At 37.7% G+C, this 22,241-nt stretch overlaps 1 protein-coding gene across 5 annotated transcripts in view; it reads left to right on the plus strand.

Annotated features, from left to right (window-relative positions):
- Positions 1-22,241, plus strand: part of ZDHHC20 (zinc finger DHHC-type containing 20) — a 73,071-nt gene that overhangs the window by 19,007 nt on the left and 31,823 nt on the right. For all 5 annotated transcript variants that reach the window (XR_003791699.1, XR_003791700.1, XM_029210006.1 and 2 more), the window contains exons 2-4: positions 8,331-8,357; positions 12,303-12,406; positions 17,988-18,108. Coding sequence is in view for 3 of the 5 variants with exons in the window: in XM_029210006.1 (XP_029065839.1) it covers positions 8,331-8,357; positions 12,303-12,406; positions 17,988-18,108 (252 nt within the window). In the remaining 2 variants the exon portion in view is untranslated. The remainder of the gene's footprint in view (positions 1-8,330; positions 8,358-12,302; positions 12,407-17,987; positions 18,109-22,241) is intronic.

Genomic DNA, 22,241 nt, shown 5'->3' on the forward strand with positions numbered 1-22,241 from the left:
TATCCACAAATCAATCAGTGTGATACATGATATTAACAAATTGAAGAATAAAAACCATATGATCATCTCAACAGATGCAGAAAAAACTTTTGACAAAATTCAACATCCATTTATGATAAAAACTCTCCAGAAAGTGGGTATAGAGGGAACATACCTCAACATAATAAAGGCCATAGATGATAATCCCACAGCTAATATACACAACAATGAAAAGCTAAAATCATTCCTCTAAGGTCAGGAACAAGACAAGAATGCCACTCTCACCATTTTTATTAAACATAGTATAGGAAGTTCTAGCCACAGCAGTCAGAGGAGAAAAAGAAATAAAAGGCACCCAAATAGGAAAGTAAGAGTAAAACTGTCACTGTTTTCAGACTACATGGTACTATACATAGAAAATCATAAAGACCCCAGCAAAAAAACTACTAAAGCTCATCAATTTTGGTAAAGCTGCAGGATACAAAACAAATATCAGAAATCTGTTGCATTTCTATATAGTAACAACAAACTAACAGAAAGAGAAATGAAGGAAACTTGCATTGACCATCGCATCAAAAAAAAAAAAAAAAACACACCTAGGAATAAACCTACCTAAGAAGATAAAAGATCTGTACTTAGAAAACTATGAGATACTGATGAAAGCAATTGAAGATGACAAACAGATGGAAAGATGTATTATTTTCGTGGATTGAAAGAAATAATATTGTTTAAATGACCATACTACCCAGGCAATCTACGGATTCAATGCAATCCCTATCAAAATACCAAGGGCATTTTTCATAGGACTAGAACAAATAAGTTTAAAATTTGTGTGGAGACACAAAAGACCCCAAATAGCCAAAACAATGTTGAGAAAGAACAGAGCTGGAGGAATTATGCTCCTTGACTTCAGACTATACTACAAAGCTACAGTAATCAAAACTATGGCACTGGCACAAAAACAGACACATAGATCAACAGAACAGGATAGAGAGCCCAGAAATAAACCCACTCACTTATTGTTAATTAACCTATGACAAAGGGGGAAAGAATATATAATGAGGAAAACACAGTCTCTTCAAAAGTGGTGCTGAAAAAACTGGACAGCTACATGTGGAAGAATGAAATTAAAACATTTTCTCGCACCATGTACAAAGATAAACTCAAAATGGATGAAAGACCTAAATGTAAGACCTCAAACCATAAAACTCCTAGAAGAAAACATAGGCAGAACACTCTTTGACATAAATTGTGTCAGTATTTTTTTGGATCTATCTCCTAAGGCAAAGAAAATAAAAGCAAACATAAACAAATGGGACCTAATTAGGGGACTTTCCTGGCGGTCCAGTGGTTAAGACTATGCGCTTCCACTGCAGTGGGCGCAGGTTAGATCCCTGGTCAGGGAACTAAGATCCTGCATGCTGCGAGGTATGGCCAAAAAAAAGGAAGGAGGGGGACTAATTAAACTTACAAGCTTTTGGACAGCAATGGAAACCATCGATAAAATGAAGAGACAAGCTACTGCATGGCAGGAAATATTTACAAATGATATGACCAATAAGGGGTTAATATCCAAAATATATAAATAGCTCACACAACTCAACATCAAAAAAAAACCTGATTAAAAAATGGGCAGAAGACCTGAATAGACAATTTTCCAAAGAAGACATACAGATGGCCAACAGGCACATGAAAAGATTCTCAACATTGCTAATCATTAGAGAAATGCAAATCAAAACCACAGTGAGATATCACCTCACACTTGTCAGAATGTCTATTATCAAAAAGACCACAAATGACAAATGTCGGCAAGGATGTGGAGAAAAGGGAGCCCCTGTACACTGTTGGTGGGAATGGAAATTGGTGCAGACACTGTGGAAAACAGTATGGAGGGTCCTCAAAAATTAAAAATAGAATTACCACATGATCCAAGAGTTCTACTCCTGGGTATATATTCTAAGAAAATGAAAACACTAATTTGGAAAGATACGTGCACCCCAGTGTTCATAGCAGTATTACTTACGATAGCCAAGATATAGAAGCAACTTAAGTGTCCATCAACAGATGAATGGATAAAGAAAATGTGGTATATATATTACCATGGAATACCACTTCATCATGAAAAATAATGAAATTTTGCCATTTGCAACGACATGGATGGAACTAGAAGATATTACACTTAGTGAAATAAGTCAGAGGAAGATACTATATGTTATCCCTTATATGGGGAATCTAAAAAAAAAAAAAACTAGTCAGTATAACAAAAAAGAAACAGACTCACAGATATAGGAGAACAAACTAGAGGTTACCAGTAGGGAGAGGGAAGGGAGGAGGGGTAACAACTGATGGAGGATTAAGAGGTACAAATGACTATGTATAAAATAAATAAGTTACAAGGATATATTGTACAGCACAGGGAATATAGCCAATGTTTTATAGTAACTATAAATGGAGTATAATCTTTAAAAATTGTGAATCACTATGTTGTACACCTGAAACATATAATATTGTAAATCAACTATACCTCAATTTTTAAAATGCTGATTTATAATTGCATCAACAAATTAAATAAAAGGGATAAATCTAACAAAATATGTGCAAGGTTTGTGTATTGATCAGGTAAAATCTAAAGTGAAGAGATACGCTGTGATCATGGAATGGAAGACGATATTATAAGGATATCAGTTCTTTCTAAAGTGATCTATAGAGCCAATACAATACCAGCCAAAAATCCCAGCAGGATTTTTTTTTTGTTTTGTTTGTTTGTTTGTTTGTTTTTTGCGGTATGCGGGCCCTCTCACTGTTGTGGCCTCTCCCGTTGCGTAGCACAGGCTCCGGACGCGCAGGCTCAGCGGCCATGGCTCACGGGCCCAGCCGCTCCGCGGCATGTGGGATATTCCTGGACCGGGGCACGAACCCATGTCCCCTGCATCGGCAGGCGGACTCTCAACCACTGCGCCACCAGGGAAGCCCGGCTTTCTTTTTAAATCAAAGATGAGCTTAAAATTTATATGGAAATGCAAAGGACCTAAAATAGCCCAAACACTTTAGAAAAAGAAGCTGGAGGAGTCATACTGTCTGATTTCAGGATTTTCTAAAGCTGCTTGGAATCAAGTCAGGGTGGTGTTAGAGTAGGAGTGGACTATAGATCAGTGGGGCAGAATAGAGACTTCAGAAATAAACCCTTACAAATATAGCTGATTAATTTTCATGAGACAATCCAAGGTAACTCAGTAGAGAAAGTATAGTTTTGTTGGCTAACGATATTGGAACTATTGTCCATCTCTAGGCAAAAAAATTAACCTCAGTCCTCACTTCATACCATATTTTTTTAAGATCAGCATTTAAAATCTATTACAGACCTAAATGTAAAACCTATAAACCTTATAGAAGTGAACATATGAGAAAGTCTGTGTGACCTTCGGCTGGCAAAGATGTAGAGAAGACCCATCTTTAGAACTGGAAATTTTAGAACTGAAAAATACGATAGCCAAATTAAAAAACTCATAAAAGTCTACTCAGTAGCAGAATGGAGAGGGCAGAGGAAAGAATCAGTGAACTTAAAGATGGAATAAAAATTGCCCAGTGTGAACAACAGAAGAAATTAAACTGAGAAATAAAAATGAATAGATCATCAGGGACTTGTGAAACTATTAAAAAAAAAATCTAAACTATGTGCCATCAGAGTTCCAGAAGGAGAGAAGAATGAGAGTGTGGCTGAAAAAGTACTTGAAGGAATAGTAGTTTAAATTTTTGCAAGTGTGACAAAAGACGTAAACCTACAGTTTCTAGAAGCTGAGTGAATGCTAAACAAGATAAAGAAATCCATGCCAAGACACATCATAGCCAAACTTGTGAAAACTAAAGACAGATAAAATCTTGAAAGCAGTGACAAAAGTTTACCTTACCTATGGGGGAAAATTAGAAGAACAGCAGGTTTTTCATCAGAAACTGTGGAGGCCAAAAGGAAGTGCCATGGCATTTTCCAAGTGTTAAATGAAAAGAACTGTCAACCCAGAATCCTGTATCCAGCAAATATTCCTCCCTCGAGGTTGAACGCTAGCAATTACAGATTGTCAGCACATCCTTACATTATAAGTATGCAAAGCAAAAACAGGGTGAAGGCAGTAATACGGCTTTCTCCTCACATGCTTCTCACTTGTCAAGGAAGAAAAAGTTTTTTCCACCATAACTTTTCCTTTTCCAAAGATGTATCCATTAGCCAAAACTGTATCACATGGCCACAGTAGATGCAAAGGATGGTGGTAAAGTGAGAGTATCTGGGATTTTCAATCTCAATTAGTGGGGAGTAGGTGAGAAAAGGGGGCAGTTAAGTGGAGAAGAGCATGTGGCCAGCTCTCAGGTTCACAGAGAAACTTAGATTAATTTAGATTAATATTATCTGCAAATGAGATTATACATGGTCACTGACATGACTGAAAAAAGGACATTCATTATACCTTTACAAGGCACATGTAACCATTAGTGTGTGTAATGTTTTTTATAGTTCTGACTTTATCATCAAAAGAATTTTTAAAACTATATTGGGATCCTCAGAAAACGGAATATCCCTCTGTGAGGCCAGAGGCTCTGCAGACGGCCCAGTGTTGGTTGTCCCTAACTGTCCTTTGTCTGTGTAGTCGGAGGGGCAGCTAACAGATCCTGAGGGCTGGCTCCACTCCACCCTGTGCCAGGCGTTGGTGACTCAGTCGTGTCCCTTCCTCCAAGAAAAATCTGGAAGGAACTACAGATTAGAAACTAGTAATTACATACCAGTGTCAGGAGTGTTATGATAAGGGAATTATATAGTGCTGTAGGAATGTATGCTAAGGAGATTTATTTACCCCACTCCTGTGGTCAGGAAAGCCCTCTTGACGAAGTAGTTCTGGTCATTCTTGGTTTGTCTAGCTTTGTTTTTGGTATGGAACAATTTTGTTGCTTCCTGTAGTTGCATGCTGTCTTAGTGGGAAGCTGGAAGAGGCAGCCACCAGAAACTGTTAGCCAGATGCAATTTAAATCAGAACTCTGCTCTGACAAATGTGATCACACAGTATGTTATCAACTTTTGATCTTTACTAATATGATTACTAAAAATGGTATCTTCTTGTAGTTTTACTTTGGATTTCTGTTATGAATGAGGTTGACCATCTTTTTTATGTTTGAGATGTTTGTATTTCCTTTTCTGTGAAAAAGTGGGTTGTTTAAAAACAACTCTTATTGATGTGTAGGTACTCTTTAAACAGAGAAATTAGTTTTTAGTCCATAGTAAGAATTGCGAATATTTTTTCCTAGTTTCTTGTTGTCTTGTAGTGATTTTTTTCGAGCGTTTATTTTTACTTTTATGCAGTCAAATATATCAATATTTTCCTGTGGCTTCAGTGTTCTGTGTCATACTCTGAAATACCTACTCAGCTCCAATAGTGTATATATTTTAAGTTTCCCTTGTTTCATGTAGTACACGCATGATTTTGTTTTTATTTTTTGCATTTAAATCTTTGATACATTTGGGATTTATCCTGACCTGTGTTGTGAATCTCAGTGGTATCTTTTTTCCACATGGCCACCCATTTATTCTGATGCTATTTGTTGGCTCTATCCACACTGATTTGAAATCCCATGTTTATCATATAGCGAATTCTTATATGCATTTGGTTCCATTTGGGAGCTTTCTGTTCTGTTCCAGTGATCTATTTATTCATGAGCCGGTACAAGTGTTTTAATAATTGCGGCATTTGTAATATTTTTAAAATACTGTGCTCTAGGATTTGACTTGACTAGTGCTACTTCATTATTCATCTCTTTCAAAATTTTCTTACTTCATCGTGTAAGTATATTTTTCCACAAATGAACTTTGGAATCTGACTGCTTAAAAAATAAAAGTATTTTTATTGAGATGACACTAAATTTATAAGAATAACCTCAGGAGAATTGTCATTTCAATGATGACTCTTCTATGTAAGAATATAAGCCTTTCTACCTGTTCAGATTTTTATTAGTGTCCCTCAGAAACATCAAAACGTTTCTTTTGGTATAGATCTTGCTCAGTTCTTACATTTATTCCTAGGAACATTATTTTCTTAGGTGGCTTTGTAAATAGAACTTTCTTTTATTATAACTTCTACATAGTGATTACGTGTATATTGGGAAACTACTGATTTCTGTATATCAGTTTTTGTACACTATCACCTCTTATAATAGTTTTTCAGTTGGTTTTCTTTGACTATAAAAGAATGTAGTCATATAATCTACAAGTAGTGATACATATGTCTTCTTTTCAATTTCTATACAATTAACTTATTTCTCTTTTATAATTGTGTGGCTACTGTAAGTGCTTCCCAATCATTTCATATCATGGCACGTAATGAAAATTATATTTTTAGTAGTGTACACTAGCATAAAGGGGAAATGCTTTGTGAGGCCAGAGGGGACCAGCCCAGGGTTTAACTACCCCAGACCATACCTGAATGACCTAAGATGGACTGGAAAAAACCCTATGCCTCTCTGAAACAATATTTTAAAAAAAAAAAAAAAGAAGGAAATGACCATGAACCTTCTTGTTATGTTCCTGACTTTAGTGGGAATACTTCTATTGTGTTTTCTCATTAAATTATATTGGTTTGGGGATTGAGATAGATATATTTTAGTAGGAAGTATCCAGATACTCCTGGATACTTTAGTCAAAAATGAAATTTTAGTCAAAAATGGATATTGAATTAATAAACATTTCTTAAGCATTGTTGCTGTATGCCAGGCTTTGGAACTAAAATACTGAATAAAATGAAACACACTCCAGGAAAGAATACAAGTCCAAGTAGACTTGAGTTCAGATTTTTTTTTAAATTAATTTTACTTATTTATTTTTGGCTGTGTTGGCTCTTCATTGCTGCGCACGGGCTTTCTCTAGTTGCAGCGAGCAGGGGCTACTCTTCGTTGCGGTGTGCAGGCTTCTCATTGCGGTGGCTTCCCTTGTTGCGGAGCATGGGCTTCAGTAGTTGTGGCGCGAGGGCTCAGTAGTTATGGCTCATGGGCTTAGTTGCTCCGTGGTATGTGCAATCTTCCTGGACCAGGGCTTGAACCCGTGTCCCCTGCATTGGCAGGTGGATTCTTAACCACTGCACCACCAGGGAAGCCCTTGAGTTCAGATCTTATCTACACAGCATTTACTAGCTCTGTGACCTCAGGGACGACATTTAATTATTTTGAGTCTTAGTTTATTTATCTGTAAGAAGGAACTAATGATAACTGTTAGGTTTGTTATTGTTCTAAGACATGATTCCACACTAATGCAGTCCAGCAGGGTGAGACAGACGTGTCAACAAGTAATTGTGAAAAATGAGGTGGTGTGGTAGAGATGGAGGGGTGAGCAACGTTGAAATAAAGGAGTGACCTGCTCTGCCTAGAGTGGGACTCAGGAAGGCTTTGCCAAGGAGGGAGTGTATACACCGGGTCTTGAAGGATGAATAGGGGAAGCAATTGTGTGTGAAACATCTTGATGTATTTAGGAAACTGCAGTTTTTTTTTTCAGGATAATTAGACCGTGGGTATGGGCAAATGACAGGAGACTGGAGAGGCGGACGGATTGTAGATCACAGAGGGCCTATAGTGTTTGCTACTCTGAAGATTGTGGACTTTTTTCTGTAAGTGACTGGTGGGTGTTGAAGAGTATTCCTTCTTCAGATTTGCTGGTGATGAGGATGTGTTAAACTGCGAGTAGAATTGCTTTAAGCTATCGCATTTGAGAAGGTCCTAAAACAAGGCAATGGGAGAAATGGGAGGGGGAGGCGGATGTGAAGAGACTTAGGTAGTAGAATCAACAGGACCCAGAGGCCATTGGACTATCCAGAGAGGAGGAATAAGGAGCAGTTCCCAGGGTTTCAAACTAGGAAGAAAAGTGCTCTAAAAATCACAGGATAAGTTCCTCTTTTTTTTTTCTGTAGAAAAATAACAATGTGTTTTGTGTGTAGCTTTTACAAAAAGTTTGGTAAGTTACATCACAGACTACTTAATTAAGTGCCCTGTGAGTGCCGTAGAGGAGAGTTCTACTCATTCTGTAGGAAGCATTAAGAAAAGAGCTAAAGAAAACATCATAACTATAACCATATAGATACACTTAAAATTAACAAAGGTCTGAAGAAAAATTTTAGTGTGATTGCAATGTTTATGGTAAAGAAGAATTTGAATTTTAGTGTTTCCATGGTTTTTGAGTGTGCAGTTCTGAATTTGCATTATTGTTTACATTTTACAACTAAATTTTATGTTTATGAAAATGATATTAAGGTGAATAGTCAACCTGAAATAAAGTTTATATACGAGTGTTTAAAATATATTCACTGTGTTTTCTTCTATTCTAGTTACACTTTCTGGAAATGGAGAAAACGGTAAGGCGCTTTTAACTTTTACTCTCAAGTTAAGTAGACTACTTATGGTATCTTAATTACAGCCCATATACTTGTTATTTAGTGATGACTGTGTGTGTTTTGGTTTCCAGGAAGAAGATATATATTCTTAAAGCTTAAGTGATTAAAAGGAGATGTGTTATTAGGTTTATTTTTATACATTCAGTATATTCTCCTTTGTGTTATTTATGTAAATTGAAGTTGCTGTTATTTTGTAAGGCATCTAGTACCCAAACTTCTTTGATGTATTTATATACATATTTTTGCCTTGTATATTCTTCAGAATTCTTTATAGTAGTGGTTCAAAGATTTTTAATATAAGTTCTAGCTAAGTTTGAGGAGGAGGTGTTTCATGATGTCTAAATTTTATTGGTGGTTCTCTTGTTTATGCATTTGTTTAAAATAGTACTTTACTACTCATAGTCATTTAATTAAGTAACCAGACTCTGAATTTGTAAATTGTATTACTAGTTCATTTTGAAATGGAATTAAAGTTTTAATGACTAATCAAAGAGACAGTGTCTGGAGAGAAAAATCATTACTCAAAATTTTATTGAGATAAAAGAAAATTTTAAGTCCTTTGAGATCAAATTTCAAAAATAAAATTTGATTTGAGATATGAAAATCCAGAGGATTTCTAAAACAGTTGAATAATTAGAAACTTTTTTTTTGTGGTGGTTGTTTTTTTGGCCGAGCTGTGTAGTTTGCAGGATCTTAGTTCCCTGACCAGGGATCCAATCCGTGTACCCTGCAGAGGAAGGGCTGAGTCCTATCCACTGGACCGCAAGGGAAGTCCCTAGAAATTATTAATAAATATTCTTATTGTTGAAAATAGAAGGCATTAAGCATGTAAATCTCAAGTTGACTTTGGATCTAACTTCTCAGTAACAGAATGAATACAGACTCAATCTTGGTAGACTTGTTTTTCTTGCTTAAAATCAAAACTGTTTCCTGTGTGTTGAAAGCACAGACATAGAAAGCAGAGAATTTCTGAAGTTCTTATAAAAGAACTTTTAACTTGGATCATTATTTCTTGGGGCTATTTTCCCCATGTCTTTCAGAGAGTCTTTGAATAAAGTTTTTTGTTTGCTTATTTGTTTCTTAATTCAGTTACAGGTGATTTTTGAGTCAGACTTTTTGATTTATAGGTTCAGTTTTTCTTTGAACTTTGATTTAATTTAATGAGTTAAGCTTTTACTTTAAGTATTACTTCTAACCAATAGTTTATAGCATATATATGGGATTATTAGTAATCACACTAATTTGAACTTATTTAAAAACAATAGCTCCTGTTATTATTTATATTATAATTTGATAACTACCGTCTATTAAGTGCTTACTATATTCCAGGCAATATACTAAGAGATTTATTTTATCTTTTCTTTCTTTAACTGAAGGTTAAGATTTTTTAAGGCAAAAACTATGTGCTTTTGTTCTTACGGAGAGCAAAAATAGTCTAAAAAAATATTAAATGTTTAAAAAATGTTAAAGTATATTGTTCTGTATTCTAGCCTTAGTTGTAAGTAACTCAGTGATTAAGAAGTTTAAAGTTAAAGTAACCAAGCTATGCAATAATACGTAGATGAGGATTGACAAACTTGATTGAATATGGGGGCAAGGCCGTAATATAAAGAAGTGAAATGAGCTATAGGTGAAGATAAAATTGCAGACTTGAAAAATGGCTTCAGTGTTGGTGTAACAGGAGACTGAGCTCCAGCCTGTTTTTCCAAAGGAGAAATAAATGAAGGGATGCTTTTGAATCCATTGGTCAGACCATGGGGTTTAGCCTAGAGGGAGCTGGAATGATAGGGAATGCAGATTTTGCGAAACCACAATTTTCTACGAGGATGACATCAGTTTTTGTGAAAGTGAAAAGAAAGCATATTTGAGAACAGAAGGAAGTTGTGGTTAGGGCTTCGTCTTGGCACCAGATGTTATCTCTGAAGTAGGATGTGACCACTAAGATAATAATTTAAAAAGCGGAGGAAAATTAGTTTAGATATGACACAGTGACAAAGACCTTGGGTTTTTATCAAGCATATATGGGTTTGAATTCTGGCGTTATCATTTAGTAAGTAAGTAACACTGGGCAAGATATTAAATTTTCTGAGCCTTCGATTTCACATTTGTAAACTGAAAGAATACCCACGAGACCATTGTGAGGGCTAGAAATAAGGTAACGTTATATGTCTTCTAGTAGACTTTCAGTGTAGAAGGGCTGACTTGAGTAGCTATAGTTAAAATAAATAGGAAGTTCCAGAGTTTTAGAATGCATTCATTAGTCATGTAGATGGAGCTATTTCCCAGGAATTTCATAGCCAACGGGGATAAGAAACGGTGAGCCACATATTTTACGCTGGCCACTGAGATGGATTGGAAGCAAGAGACTGGAAGGCAAGGGCGCCCATTGGCTTGTGCAGTGACCCATATGAGATGAGCAACAATTTAAGAACTATTGCACTAGCAGTGAAAAGAATGAGAAGTTTACTTTGAAAGAGATTTTAGGAGCTAGAAGTTGAAGTACGTGCTCCGTGCGTTGTGAGGGTCATCGAGCCCTGGCTTCCTGCATCAGTCATCTGTGTGTCTCAGGGTTCTGTTCTGTTAGACCAGACATGGACCAGTATAATTGCAGAAGAAAATGCTGGGGTCCAGCAAGTTGTCAATTTTGTATCATTATTTTATGTGAAAACATTTTTTAAAAACCAAAACCAAAAACATAAGGAAAAGTAACCTCAGACCAAAGGAAGGACAGTACTTCCAATTGAATACATGTTAGCTTTATAAAAACTTCACTACATTTTTCTTAATGTTTCTCATTTAACTGCAGGCCAGTGAAAACTTTTATCAGTCTATATACTTGGGTAACACTGAAATAGGGAATGCACAAAAAGAACCAGCTTTTGAGAATAAGGAACTGCTATACTTGGCCAGCAATGATAATAATAGCCAATATTTATTGAGGATTTATTATGTGTCAGACACTGTTCTAAGTGTTTTGCATTTATTAACTTATCAATATTAAGCAGCTGACTTAAAGGAAACACATCAAGTGCTTTAATTGAAGCCTGAGTAAATTATTTGGGGAGAATAGTATGAAGGGATAATAAATTCTGAAAGTAATGGAGGAGGCTTTTGGAAAAAGTAATATTTGATCCAAACTTTACAAATGAGTAGAATCTCAAACTTTTGTGCTCATCTGTGCTTTGTTTTCTTCAGTGAGTTTGGGGTGCTGCATTCCAAACTGAAAAAGAATTTAAGCACTTGGTAAATAGTTCTGGCTTCTTAATGGAAACCAGTCCCACTTCTTACAGATAGAAAAACCACAGAACACAACAAAAAGTTTTTAGTTATATCAGTGAGTTAATATTTGGAGATAAAGATGTTGCAATGTTACACTAATCCACTTAGGAAACAGTTATGGCAGAAATTCAGAGTGGCTAAAATTTTTTCGTTACCCCGTATTGAAAACGACAATGGAATTTAGGATACCTTTCCTGACAGTCCAGGAATTGAGTTGTTTATTTTCAGTATATAGTTCCTTGGATTTAATGTTCATAGTGAACATTAAATAATAATTTTTAAGTCATTTAAAATCTAACTTTTAGGAAGTGCTTTTGAAGGAGGTGCTCATAAGATTTCAGCTTAAATCTTCAGCAACTTAATGAAATCAAATCTCATCTCAGAATACAGTCTTTATTTATAAACCAGGCCAATAACCCTTAAATGCAGGAATAGAATGTTTTTTCATATCTGTAATGTTAACGTCATGCAGATAAAGGAGTGTATATATTTGATGTTTTTAGTACATTTTAATTAAATTTTTTATTGGATCGAGCCTCCTGACCCTAAATATTGTGTTTTAATATATAATGCTTTTTCCTGTTTTCACCTGGATTCAATGAAATGTTATTTGTTTTTATTTACCAGGAAAGGCCGTTGTTTACCTTGTGGCTTTCCATCTGTTCATTGTTATGTTTGTATGGTCCTATTGGATGACAATTTTCACATCTCCCGCTTCCCCCTCCAAAGAGGTAAATTTAATGTTGGTAAATTACCAAATGCTTTCACTAATTATGGAATTATTTTCCCTGTGTTGCCTTTGTTAAAACTTTATTACATAATGCATTTGTTCTGTTTTCATTCATAAATTGCTTGGTAACTCTACATTGTGAGTGTGAGTCATCTGCGTATCCCTCAGATACAGCCCACTGACGCAGCATCGTAAAAGTTGGATGATGGCACTAAGGTTTAGCTGTGCTAATATTCTTCTGCCATGCTATGTTTTCTTAAATTAAAGATGTACGTTATGTCACTGGAGTGAATAATCTTAAGGCACAGAATTGAGTCAGGAAAGTAGAGTTTATTTTTAGAAACTCAACATTTATTTTTTCTCAGGCCTGAACAAATAAGCTGCAACTAAATAAAGTGTCTTGATTGTGGGAAACAAATTGTCTGTGCTGCGGCTTGTTAAACCTAGTGTGGCTAGTGTTTTTGCCACTTGGAGGTTCCACTTGGAAATAATATGAGTACACATTTATGTGGAGTGAAGCTGAAGACCACTATGTCTATTTTGCCTTGATATAGCTGACTGAATTCTCTTCACCTAAAGTTTAGAATAGCTAGATAGATAAGAATATATTCTCTGGAGTTAGGACTGCCTGAGTTTGATTTTCTGCTCCAACACATTATGTAATGAATCCAAGGCTTAGTTTTCTATTTGGAAAGTGGAGCTAACAGTCATGCCCGCCTCTGTAGGATGTTTGTGAGGATTAAGTGAGATTCATTCATGTAAAGCATTTAACATAGGACTTGCCATATGGTTAGCACTCAAATACTAGATGATGGTAATAATGTAATTGTTTCCCTTTGTATTAGATTCATCAAAATCCATTAAAAATTATAGACGTATGTTTAAAGATACCAACTTCCATTTAACTTTTTATAGAACATATATGCAGAAAACTATACATGCCATAAATGTACACTTGACGAATTTTCATGAACTGGACACGTGAGTAACCAGCACCCAGTTCCAGAAGCAGAACGTGACTGCTTTCCCGTGAGCCCCTCACACTCCCTGCAGCCACTGCTCCCCCGACCCCTGCCCACCCAGTAGCATCAGCTGGCTTTGCCTGGTCTGCGCCTCACGTGGATGGAGTCACACAGGACGTGTGCTTGTGTGTCTGGCTTCTTTCATTAACGTTCTCTTCGTGTGCGATTCATGCGTGTTGTTGTATACAGCTGTGGCTCCCTCCTCTGCTGTGTTATAAAACACAGTTTATCTGGTCTACTGTTGATGGGCGTGGGCCGTTGGGCAGCTTGCAGTCTCAGGCTTCTACACATAGGACTGCCATCAACATTCTAGCACATGTACGTACATACGTAGTTCTTAGGGGCAGATGCCCAGGAGGAGAACTGCTGGGTGCCGCACGTACATTCAGCAGTAGTGGGTAACGCCAAACTCTCACTGCCCATTGTTTCTACTGGGGGCTTTTGTTTTAAGGGATAATGTAAACCACTCATCAAGCTTACTGTTTCTTCAAATAAATTCTTCAAACATTTGCTAGTAATTAGTCAGCCCTTAAAGTTATATTACAAATTGCCACCCATATCTTAATCTCTTAAGTCGAAAAGGACCTAATTTTATCTAATCAATTACTAGTAGTGATGGCTGTTGGAAACATAGCATGTGTGAAAGTAAATAGTTTTTATTACAGGAAATAAAAAATATAATAAGAAAAACAATTGGCAATACTTTTGAGAAACAGGATAGTACAGAGGTTCGGAACTCAGCCCCCAGCTCCAGACCCCCTCGTCTGCCTCATCCCTCTGCGTTTCTAGCCGCGTGACGTTGGACACACTCCTTAGCTGTCTGTACCTCAGGTACGTCCTCTGTAAAGTGAGGATGGTAGTCGTATGCACCTTATTGGATTGTTGTATGGGTTAAATAAATTAATCATACGTACATGTGATTGATGGTATTTATAATAATATATAATTAATGCTATAGGGAAAATGCTTAAAAGAATGCCTAGCACATTAGTGCCATCTAACTTACTTTTTTCTTTTTTGGTTGTTGTATTTGCAATGTTGTACCCATTTAGCATTTAGCCCAGTGCTTAATTAAGCCTTTACGTCCACTCCATCCTTCATGCTCCCCTATTCCTGTAAGTGTAATTGTAAGTGAAATTGACAGCCTGTGTCCAGTGGCCCTTCTATGGCACGATCTACCTTCCCTGTCATGGACCTTGTCACCTAGTATTGTAATTGCCTGCTTACCTGTATGTATCACCTTATTAAATTGTCGGTTGTTTAAGGGCAGGGATCATTTCTATCATGTTCTCCACTATATCCCTCTCCCACTGTCTGGCACATAGTGGGCATCAGTAAGTATTGAATGGATTGATTATTCAATCATGAAGGGCCAGCTAAGCTAGGCTGCAGTGACAACCAGGGACAGGAATGTAAGATTATCTTTCTGAATAAGCTTACTCTGGGCTGCCTGAGTAGCTCTTGATAAGAAATTGCATAGTTGTGAGATAGGTGTTCATGACCGCATTAAAAGGACTCTAAATGTAGAGGCTTGAGCAACACTTTGGGCTTGGATCCAGGGGGATTGGTTGGGTCAAAAAAGCAAAAACTATACATTTTCAGGGGAGTTAAGTTATAAAGGTAGGCATTCCTTTTTCGTTCTTTCAGGCAGCCAGTACTCCCTAGGCATCTGCTCGTTGTCAGACTGCGGTGGGGTCTCTGGGAGTAAAAGAACAAGACGAGCATAAAATGTTGTAAATCGTGATGCATTTGAAAAAGGACGCGATGATGTGGCAGAGCATAACAGTAACAGCCATTAGGAAAAAAGCTATTTTAGATAGTGTGATCAAAGAAACCTCTGAAGAAGTGGTATTAAAGCTGAGACCTTTATAAGTTATCTCTTCCACTAAAGGATAAGCTTTTTGAAGGAAGACTCCTTGTTATTTACTGCTGTATCTTCATTGCCTGGAATCAGACCTAGTATATAATAGATTGCTAAATACTTGAATGAATGAATGGTAAGGAGGAAGCAGCATAAGAAAAGCTGGTAGGCATCTTCCATCACTAAGTGTCATCTTTCTAAAAAGAAAATATGGTTCTGTCGCTTCTCTGGCATTCCTGCAGAGGTTGCCAGTGGGCTGGTCATTTGCCTGGTACACAGACCCTTCACAAGCTGAGGTCTTACTTCATGTCCATTGCTTCTTCCTGGAACTCTGTATTCAAGTAGTGTGTTGCCCTGAATATACTATTTTCACCTCTTTGTGTTTTCCATATGCCGCTTCTTTTGCCAAAATTTTCTTTCTGCTTTGTCTTCCTGGACGATTCCTGTTGATCTTTCTAAACCCTGTTTAGGTACCTCTTCTTCCAAGAAACTTTCGTTGACGGCCCTCACCCCTCCCGAGGGAGCTTTGATCACACCTTGCAAAGAATTGCTGATTTGTAATTCTATGTTTACATGGTTAACATTCGTACTGAGCTATAGGAATGTGTTTTTGAAGGCAAAGGCTGTATTTTTATTCATCTTTGGATCCCTGGTACCTGGGACAGTGCCAAGCTCTTAATTGGTGTGTAACAGATACTTAAATTGAACTATTTGAACACTAAATTTAAAATAATGGCATTTCATGGTTTGAATTCTGTTCAGTAGTATTTAATGAAAAATAGACAGGAATAATTTCAAACATCTAGTTCATTTTAAGTTTTGTTTTGTTCCATTCCTCATCTAAAATCCTGGTGTCTCTTGAGATTTTCATTTGGTTTAAGCTTTTCGTAATTTATAACCATAGTTCTTACGGAAAAGTAACGATTTTGAGGCCTGGCTAGAAACAGCTCAGCCCAGGAAAATTCTGTTCAGATTTTACAAGGAAACTAAAATTTGATTAGAGCATCTTTTTTCCAAATATATATTTAACGTTATACCATATGATTTTTATTCTCTGTTTTGAATGTTTCAGAGATGCATCATGTCAGGGAAGAACTTTCTAGCAAGTTACAGTTCTCTTAAAGGAGAATGGGCCGTCTTACAAAGTAGGAAAGTATTTTTGTACCTGACAGTATTCGAGGGGGTGGATCTCAGAAATGTCTGAAGATTCCAGCCTGCCTGGGAGTTTAGATAAGTGACCTCCAGAGTCTCAACTTCAAGCTTGTGTGTAATTTTTTCCGAATTTTTTCTGTCCTGTTCATATGTCCATGTTACTTCTTGTCCTTTATAAGTAAATTGGGGATTTCTTGTGTGCCATCAAGATTTAGTTGTGGGAGCTAGGCTAGGTAATCTAAATGGACTCTTCTACTTCTTAAGCCATCGTGTTTTGGTCAGGTTAGAGTAACAAGTCTGTAAAAAGAAAGAACACGTATTTCACATTAGCAGCACAGAGGGAAACATACTAGGGTAGAACTCAAGAGACTTGTGTTTTTATATCAGCTCTGCCAATAATTCTGCAGCCTTAGAAAATTCCCTGAGCTGCTTGGGATCACAGTTTCCTCACCCCAGAGCTCTTAATCCTGCCTGTGCTGCCCTATCGCCCCGTTTGTAACAGAAGAGGCTGCATCAAGAAGGCAGTGCCGTTATTGACAATGAGGCATTGAGAGTGTGGAAGACTTGGTACTTGAGTTCGCAGGTAGACCAAAATACTCAAATTTTAAAAGATAAAGTTTTAGTCATGACCCCTTAGACCTTTTCAAGCAAAACCCTGTAAGTAAATAAAAATTGAGGAACAGTATCGTTAAAGTATGAACTATGATCAAGAGCATGTCTAGGCCATTTTTTTGTTTTTTAAAAAAATCTGTGAAATAAAGACCAATAGACACTGAAAAATAACTCCTGGTTACATAAAATAGAGGCATAAAACTGAGGTCCTTGAGATGCTGGGATGACATGAAAAGAAGAGCAACCGAACAAGTCCTTTGTAGGAAAATGCTATTTAAAGAAATAGGCTGGAGGCTGCCCACACACGGGAATTAAAACTTCAGAAGTGGAAACTGGAAACAACTCTATAAAGGAATCTCTCCTTGAGAAAAGGAGATTGTGCTTACCTTGGCAATCCTTAATACTTCTGGAGAAAGCACCCTGACTGATTAGCTTTTTAAAAGCAAAAACAGAGTAGTAAAAGAAGGACTTGTTGTCCTCATTGAGAAATTTGGCCAGAAAATAGTAGGGCCCCACGCCTGTGATTTAGCCTGTTAACGCAAAGCAAGTGACTCTTTGGACATCCTTCCAAATCTCTTGACACTAACTTTCAAACACCAGAATTTTTACTAACAGAAAATATATATTAAGCCCTTTTTGATGGGGAAAGTTAATCTTCTCTGTAAAAAAACAAAAATGCAAAAGATATTTAGTTCATGTTCTTTGCCATCATTAGTGTGGAGGGCAAATATTTCTCAATCTGTCAAAGGTATGTGTGTGGTTTTGTTAAAATGTGCTTGATTTAGCTTCCTAAACAAATTCGAAGACAAGTTTTGCCTTTATAGAAGGAAATTTTTTTTTTTTTTTTCTGTTCTGGATACAACTTTGTTTTTCTGAGCCTGATAGTTAATAACCATGGGATTAAAAAGAATTAATAGTTATTTCTCCTTTTATAGTTCTGCTTGTCCAATTCTGAAAAGGAACGTTATGAAAAGGAATTCAGCCAAGAAAGACAGCAAGAAATTTTGAGAAGAGCAGCAAGGGACTTACCTATCTACACCACATCAGCTTCAAAGAGTAAGAAAAACAAATCTTAAGCTCTTCTTCCCAAATAATTTTTAAAATATGGTAATTTTTGCCAAGATATATTTGCATGATTTGACTATTAAGTGGATATTGCGGTTGCCACAAATAACATCTGTGGGAACAGGATTTTCACGTGTTGTGTATCTTACATGGTATTTCAGATAATAGGTATGTACATATGTTGATATAGATTTTTCAAATGAATTTATTTATTTATGGCTGCGTTGGGTCTTCGTTGCTGCGTGTGGGCTTTCTCTAGTTGCAACGAGCAGGAGCTACTCTTCATTGCGGTGCACAGGCTTCCCATTGCAGTGGCTTCTCTTGTGGAGCACGGGCTCTAGGCGCGTGGGCTCAGTAGTTGTGGCACGTGGGCTCAGTAGTTGTGGCATGTGGGCTCAGTAGTTGTGGCTCATGGGCTTAGCTGCTCCACGGCATGTGGGATCTTCCCAGGCCAGGGCTTGAACCCGTATCCCTTGCATTGGCAGGTGGATTCTTAACCGCTGTGCCACCAGGGAAGTCCCCTGATACAGATTTTTTAAGGGGCTCACTTTAATGTGTATCTCTTTTTTCTGCATTTCTTTTTTTTTCCCAACTCAATCTTCATGGCTAAAAATTTCATTTATAATTTTTAGCAAACCATCATTTGGAAATCCTGGTTTGAATTTGAATATTTTGTGTCATCACTGAGTAATTTTTAAAAAAATCAAGAATGTGGTAACTTAGAATGGGGAGAAATAAAAGACATCAAGGGGAAGAAGCTTGTTCAAGGTTATAAAGCTAGTATTCAGAGAGCCAGAATTTGAAGTCAGGTTTGTCTGGTTCCGAAGCTGTGTCTGTTCCACTGGCCCCCTTGACGTTTGTGACTGCAGCAGCTTCCTTTTCTCAGGGGCAGAGCCTTACTGATAGGGATGGACCTGTGAGCGGCCAGACTGGTCATTTAAGTACAGGAGATTGTTTTAAATTATGTATTATACATCTCACTAATTCATGCAAATACCAGATAATGGTGATAGCTAACAGTTACTCTGACCTAAGTTCTTTACACATACAGACTCATTTAAACTTCACACCAGCCTGTGACGGAGACACTGCTCTCTCCATTTTACAGATGAGGGAACAGAGACAGGTTAAGTAACTTGTTGAAGGTCATACAGGTAGTCATATAGGTAGGTCATACAGATAGTATGTGAAAAGGTGCTCTGCCTATAGAACCCCTATGCTTCTCAACTCTGAGGGGAAATAAAAGGAGCTTTACCTTTGTATAATTATGTACACATTCTGACTTAAGAAAATTTTAAATTTGTGCAAAATTTTAGAAGCGGATATTTGACCGACATTTAAATTTTTCATGCATTTCATATAGGCACACCTTGGAGATACTGTAGGTTTGGTTCCAGACCAGTGCAATAAGGTGAATATCACAATAAAGCAAGTCACGTGAACTTTTTGGTTTCCCGGTGTGTGTAACCGCTGTGTTTACACTGTACTGTAGCCTGTTGAGTGTGCAGTAGCATTATGTCAGAAAAACACATACATACCTTAATTTAAAAATACCTTATTGCTAAAAAGTGCTAACCATCATCTGAGCCTTCAGCAAATCATAGCAGTAATATCAAAGATCACTGATCACAGATCACCATAACAAATAAAATAATAATGAAGCTTGAAATATTTTGAGAATTACCAAAATGTGACACAGGGACACAAAGTGAGCAAATGCTGCTGGGAAAATGGCACCAATAGATTTGCTCGATGCAGGGTTGCCACAGACCTTCAGTTTGTAAAAAAAACAAAAACAAAAAAACGCAGTATCTGTGAAGCGCAATAAAACGAGGTATGCCTATACTATCCCTTTGCATAACCAATATATTACCGTATAGAATGAAAACATGGATTTCAGATCAAACCCCAGCTTTTCCATTGCTAGTGCAATGAGAGTCACTTAAACTTCCTAAGCCCTGGTTTCCTCATTTTAAAATGAGAATAATAGTCTCTAAATCTCGGGAAGTATACAAAAATGAGACAAGCACTTAGTATAGATCTCAGTGTACAATAATAAATTTTCAGTAAATGAGAGCTTATTTATTTTTAACGTTTATTTATTTTTGGCTGTTGGGTCTTCGTTGCTGCCCACGGGCTTTCTCTAGTTGTGTTGAGCGGGGGCTGCGGTTGCGGTGCGCAGACTTCTCATTGCGGTGGCTTCTCTTGTTGCGGAGCATGGGCTCTAGGCACGTGGGCTTCAGTAGTTGCAGCACGTGGGCTTCAGTAGTTGCGTCGAGTGGGCTCAGTAGCTGTGGCTCGCGGGCTTTAGAGCGCAGGCTCAGTAGTTGTGGTGCACAGGCTTAGTTGCTCCACGGCATGTGGGACCTTCCCAGACCAGGGCTCTAACCCGTGTCCCCTGCAATGGCAGGCAGATTCTTAACCGCTGCACCACCAGGGAAGTCCGAGAGCTAATTTAAAATAATCCCTTTTTATATTCAATTATAAAATGTTTAGTTTATAACAGTTGTTAGTAGCTGCAGTTATGTAGATTAGATTTTTTTTGGCCGTGCTGCGGGGCATGCGGGATCTTAATTCCCTGGCAGGTGATCGAACCCATGTGCCCTGCAGTGGAAGCGCAGAGTCCTAACCACTGGACCGCCAGGAAATTCCCTAGGTGTTTTTAACCCAAAGTCCCAAGATTTCAGAGAACTAATGAAACCATGAGATTAAACACAAAATTGGGGGTACTTTTTGAAGTAACCCATTCTTTTGATTTTCAGAGCAGTACCTATGCCCCAAAGAGTTAAAAGCTGCTAACGTAAAGTCTTTACCCTTAAAGCTTTATTACCTTTCATTAATTTTAATGGCTTTCCACTACTCTGAAAAATGCCCTTCATCAGTTGAATAGTGCAGGAGAATTTTGCTGAGCACTTTTTGGTGATTATTTACGCCCCTCTGAGACAGTGCAGCACTTATGCCCACATTAGAGACCAAGAAGTGAGACACAGGGAGGGCCCTGACGTCCCGAGTGGCAAGGTCTGGGATTTACACCTTATCTTCTGACTGCAGACAGAGCCCCTGCCCTTGAGCACCGTTTTATACTGCATTTCTAACTGCTTAGAATCCCAAAGAACATTGGGGGTTTTTCTTCTTTTTTTCTTATTATAGTAATAGTATCATGCATTCTTTAAAAAATGAAATTACAGAACCGCATGTTATAGAAAGTAGATCTTTCTTAGACCAGAGATTAGTGAAAGTGACGGAGCTGCCTTCGTGGAGGGGCGTGGGGGCTGTCACTGCGCTCCTTTTTGTGCTTTTTTGAACCATGTGGACATCTCATCTGTTAAGGAAGCAAAATGAGTCTTTCTAAACCTCCGCCCTCCACAGTCTGGATACAACCAGTGTTTCTCTTTAGCTTTCTCCTGCTCCATTTCCCTGTGTCAACTCTGCTAAAACTCTGTTCTTCCCCACCTTTTATTTTTATGTCTTTTTCTCTTCCTAGAATGATAATTTTCTCCTCTCTAAATCTACTTTAAAGTTTTAATTCACTGTCCAGCTCTCTTCAACCATTTCTATTCACTTAAACTAGAAGAGATTTTTAAAATCTTCTCTGAACTTCTCACACTCTTGCCTTGTAGATCGCAGGTCACCGTCTGCTGGTTGTCTGTGCTCCTCCCTCCTTGACTCTGTCCTGAGGCTCTGGCACTGGGATCTCCGTCCACGGCCCTAACACAGCCAGTGCGTCACCCCCCAGGCCCCCAGGAGGCGTTTGTGGGATGAATCTGTTCCTGGGTGTTCTCCATAATGGCTGCTTATACACTTGAAAGATCTCCGTAGTTTTCTCCCCTTCACTAATTTTTCCCATCCTAGAGTCTCACTTTATGTTTTATCAAAAACAATAACATTATTGTAACGATAATAACTGCTTTACTGGGAATTTGATATGTTCCATATTTTTTTTGATCTGCACAGTAGTCCTTTGCGCTTGATATTATTTGCATTTACAAAAGAGGAAATTGAGGCTTTCAGAAAATGAGTTACTGACCCAAGGTCACAAGCTAGTAAGTAGGAGAGAACGAGTATGAAATATGGCGGCAGAGCCCCAGCTGCTTCCAGGCTCGGGGGCCGCCCTGCACCTGCAC

Source organism: Monodon monoceros, unplaced genomic scaffold (assembly GCF_005190385.1).
Source record: "Monodon monoceros isolate NGI ecotype Baffin Bay Population unplaced genomic scaffold, NGI_Narwhal_1 Super_Scaffold_8, whole genome shotgun sequence".
NCBI classification, from domain to species: Eukaryota; Metazoa; Chordata; class Mammalia; order Artiodactyla; family Monodontidae; genus Monodon; species Monodon monoceros.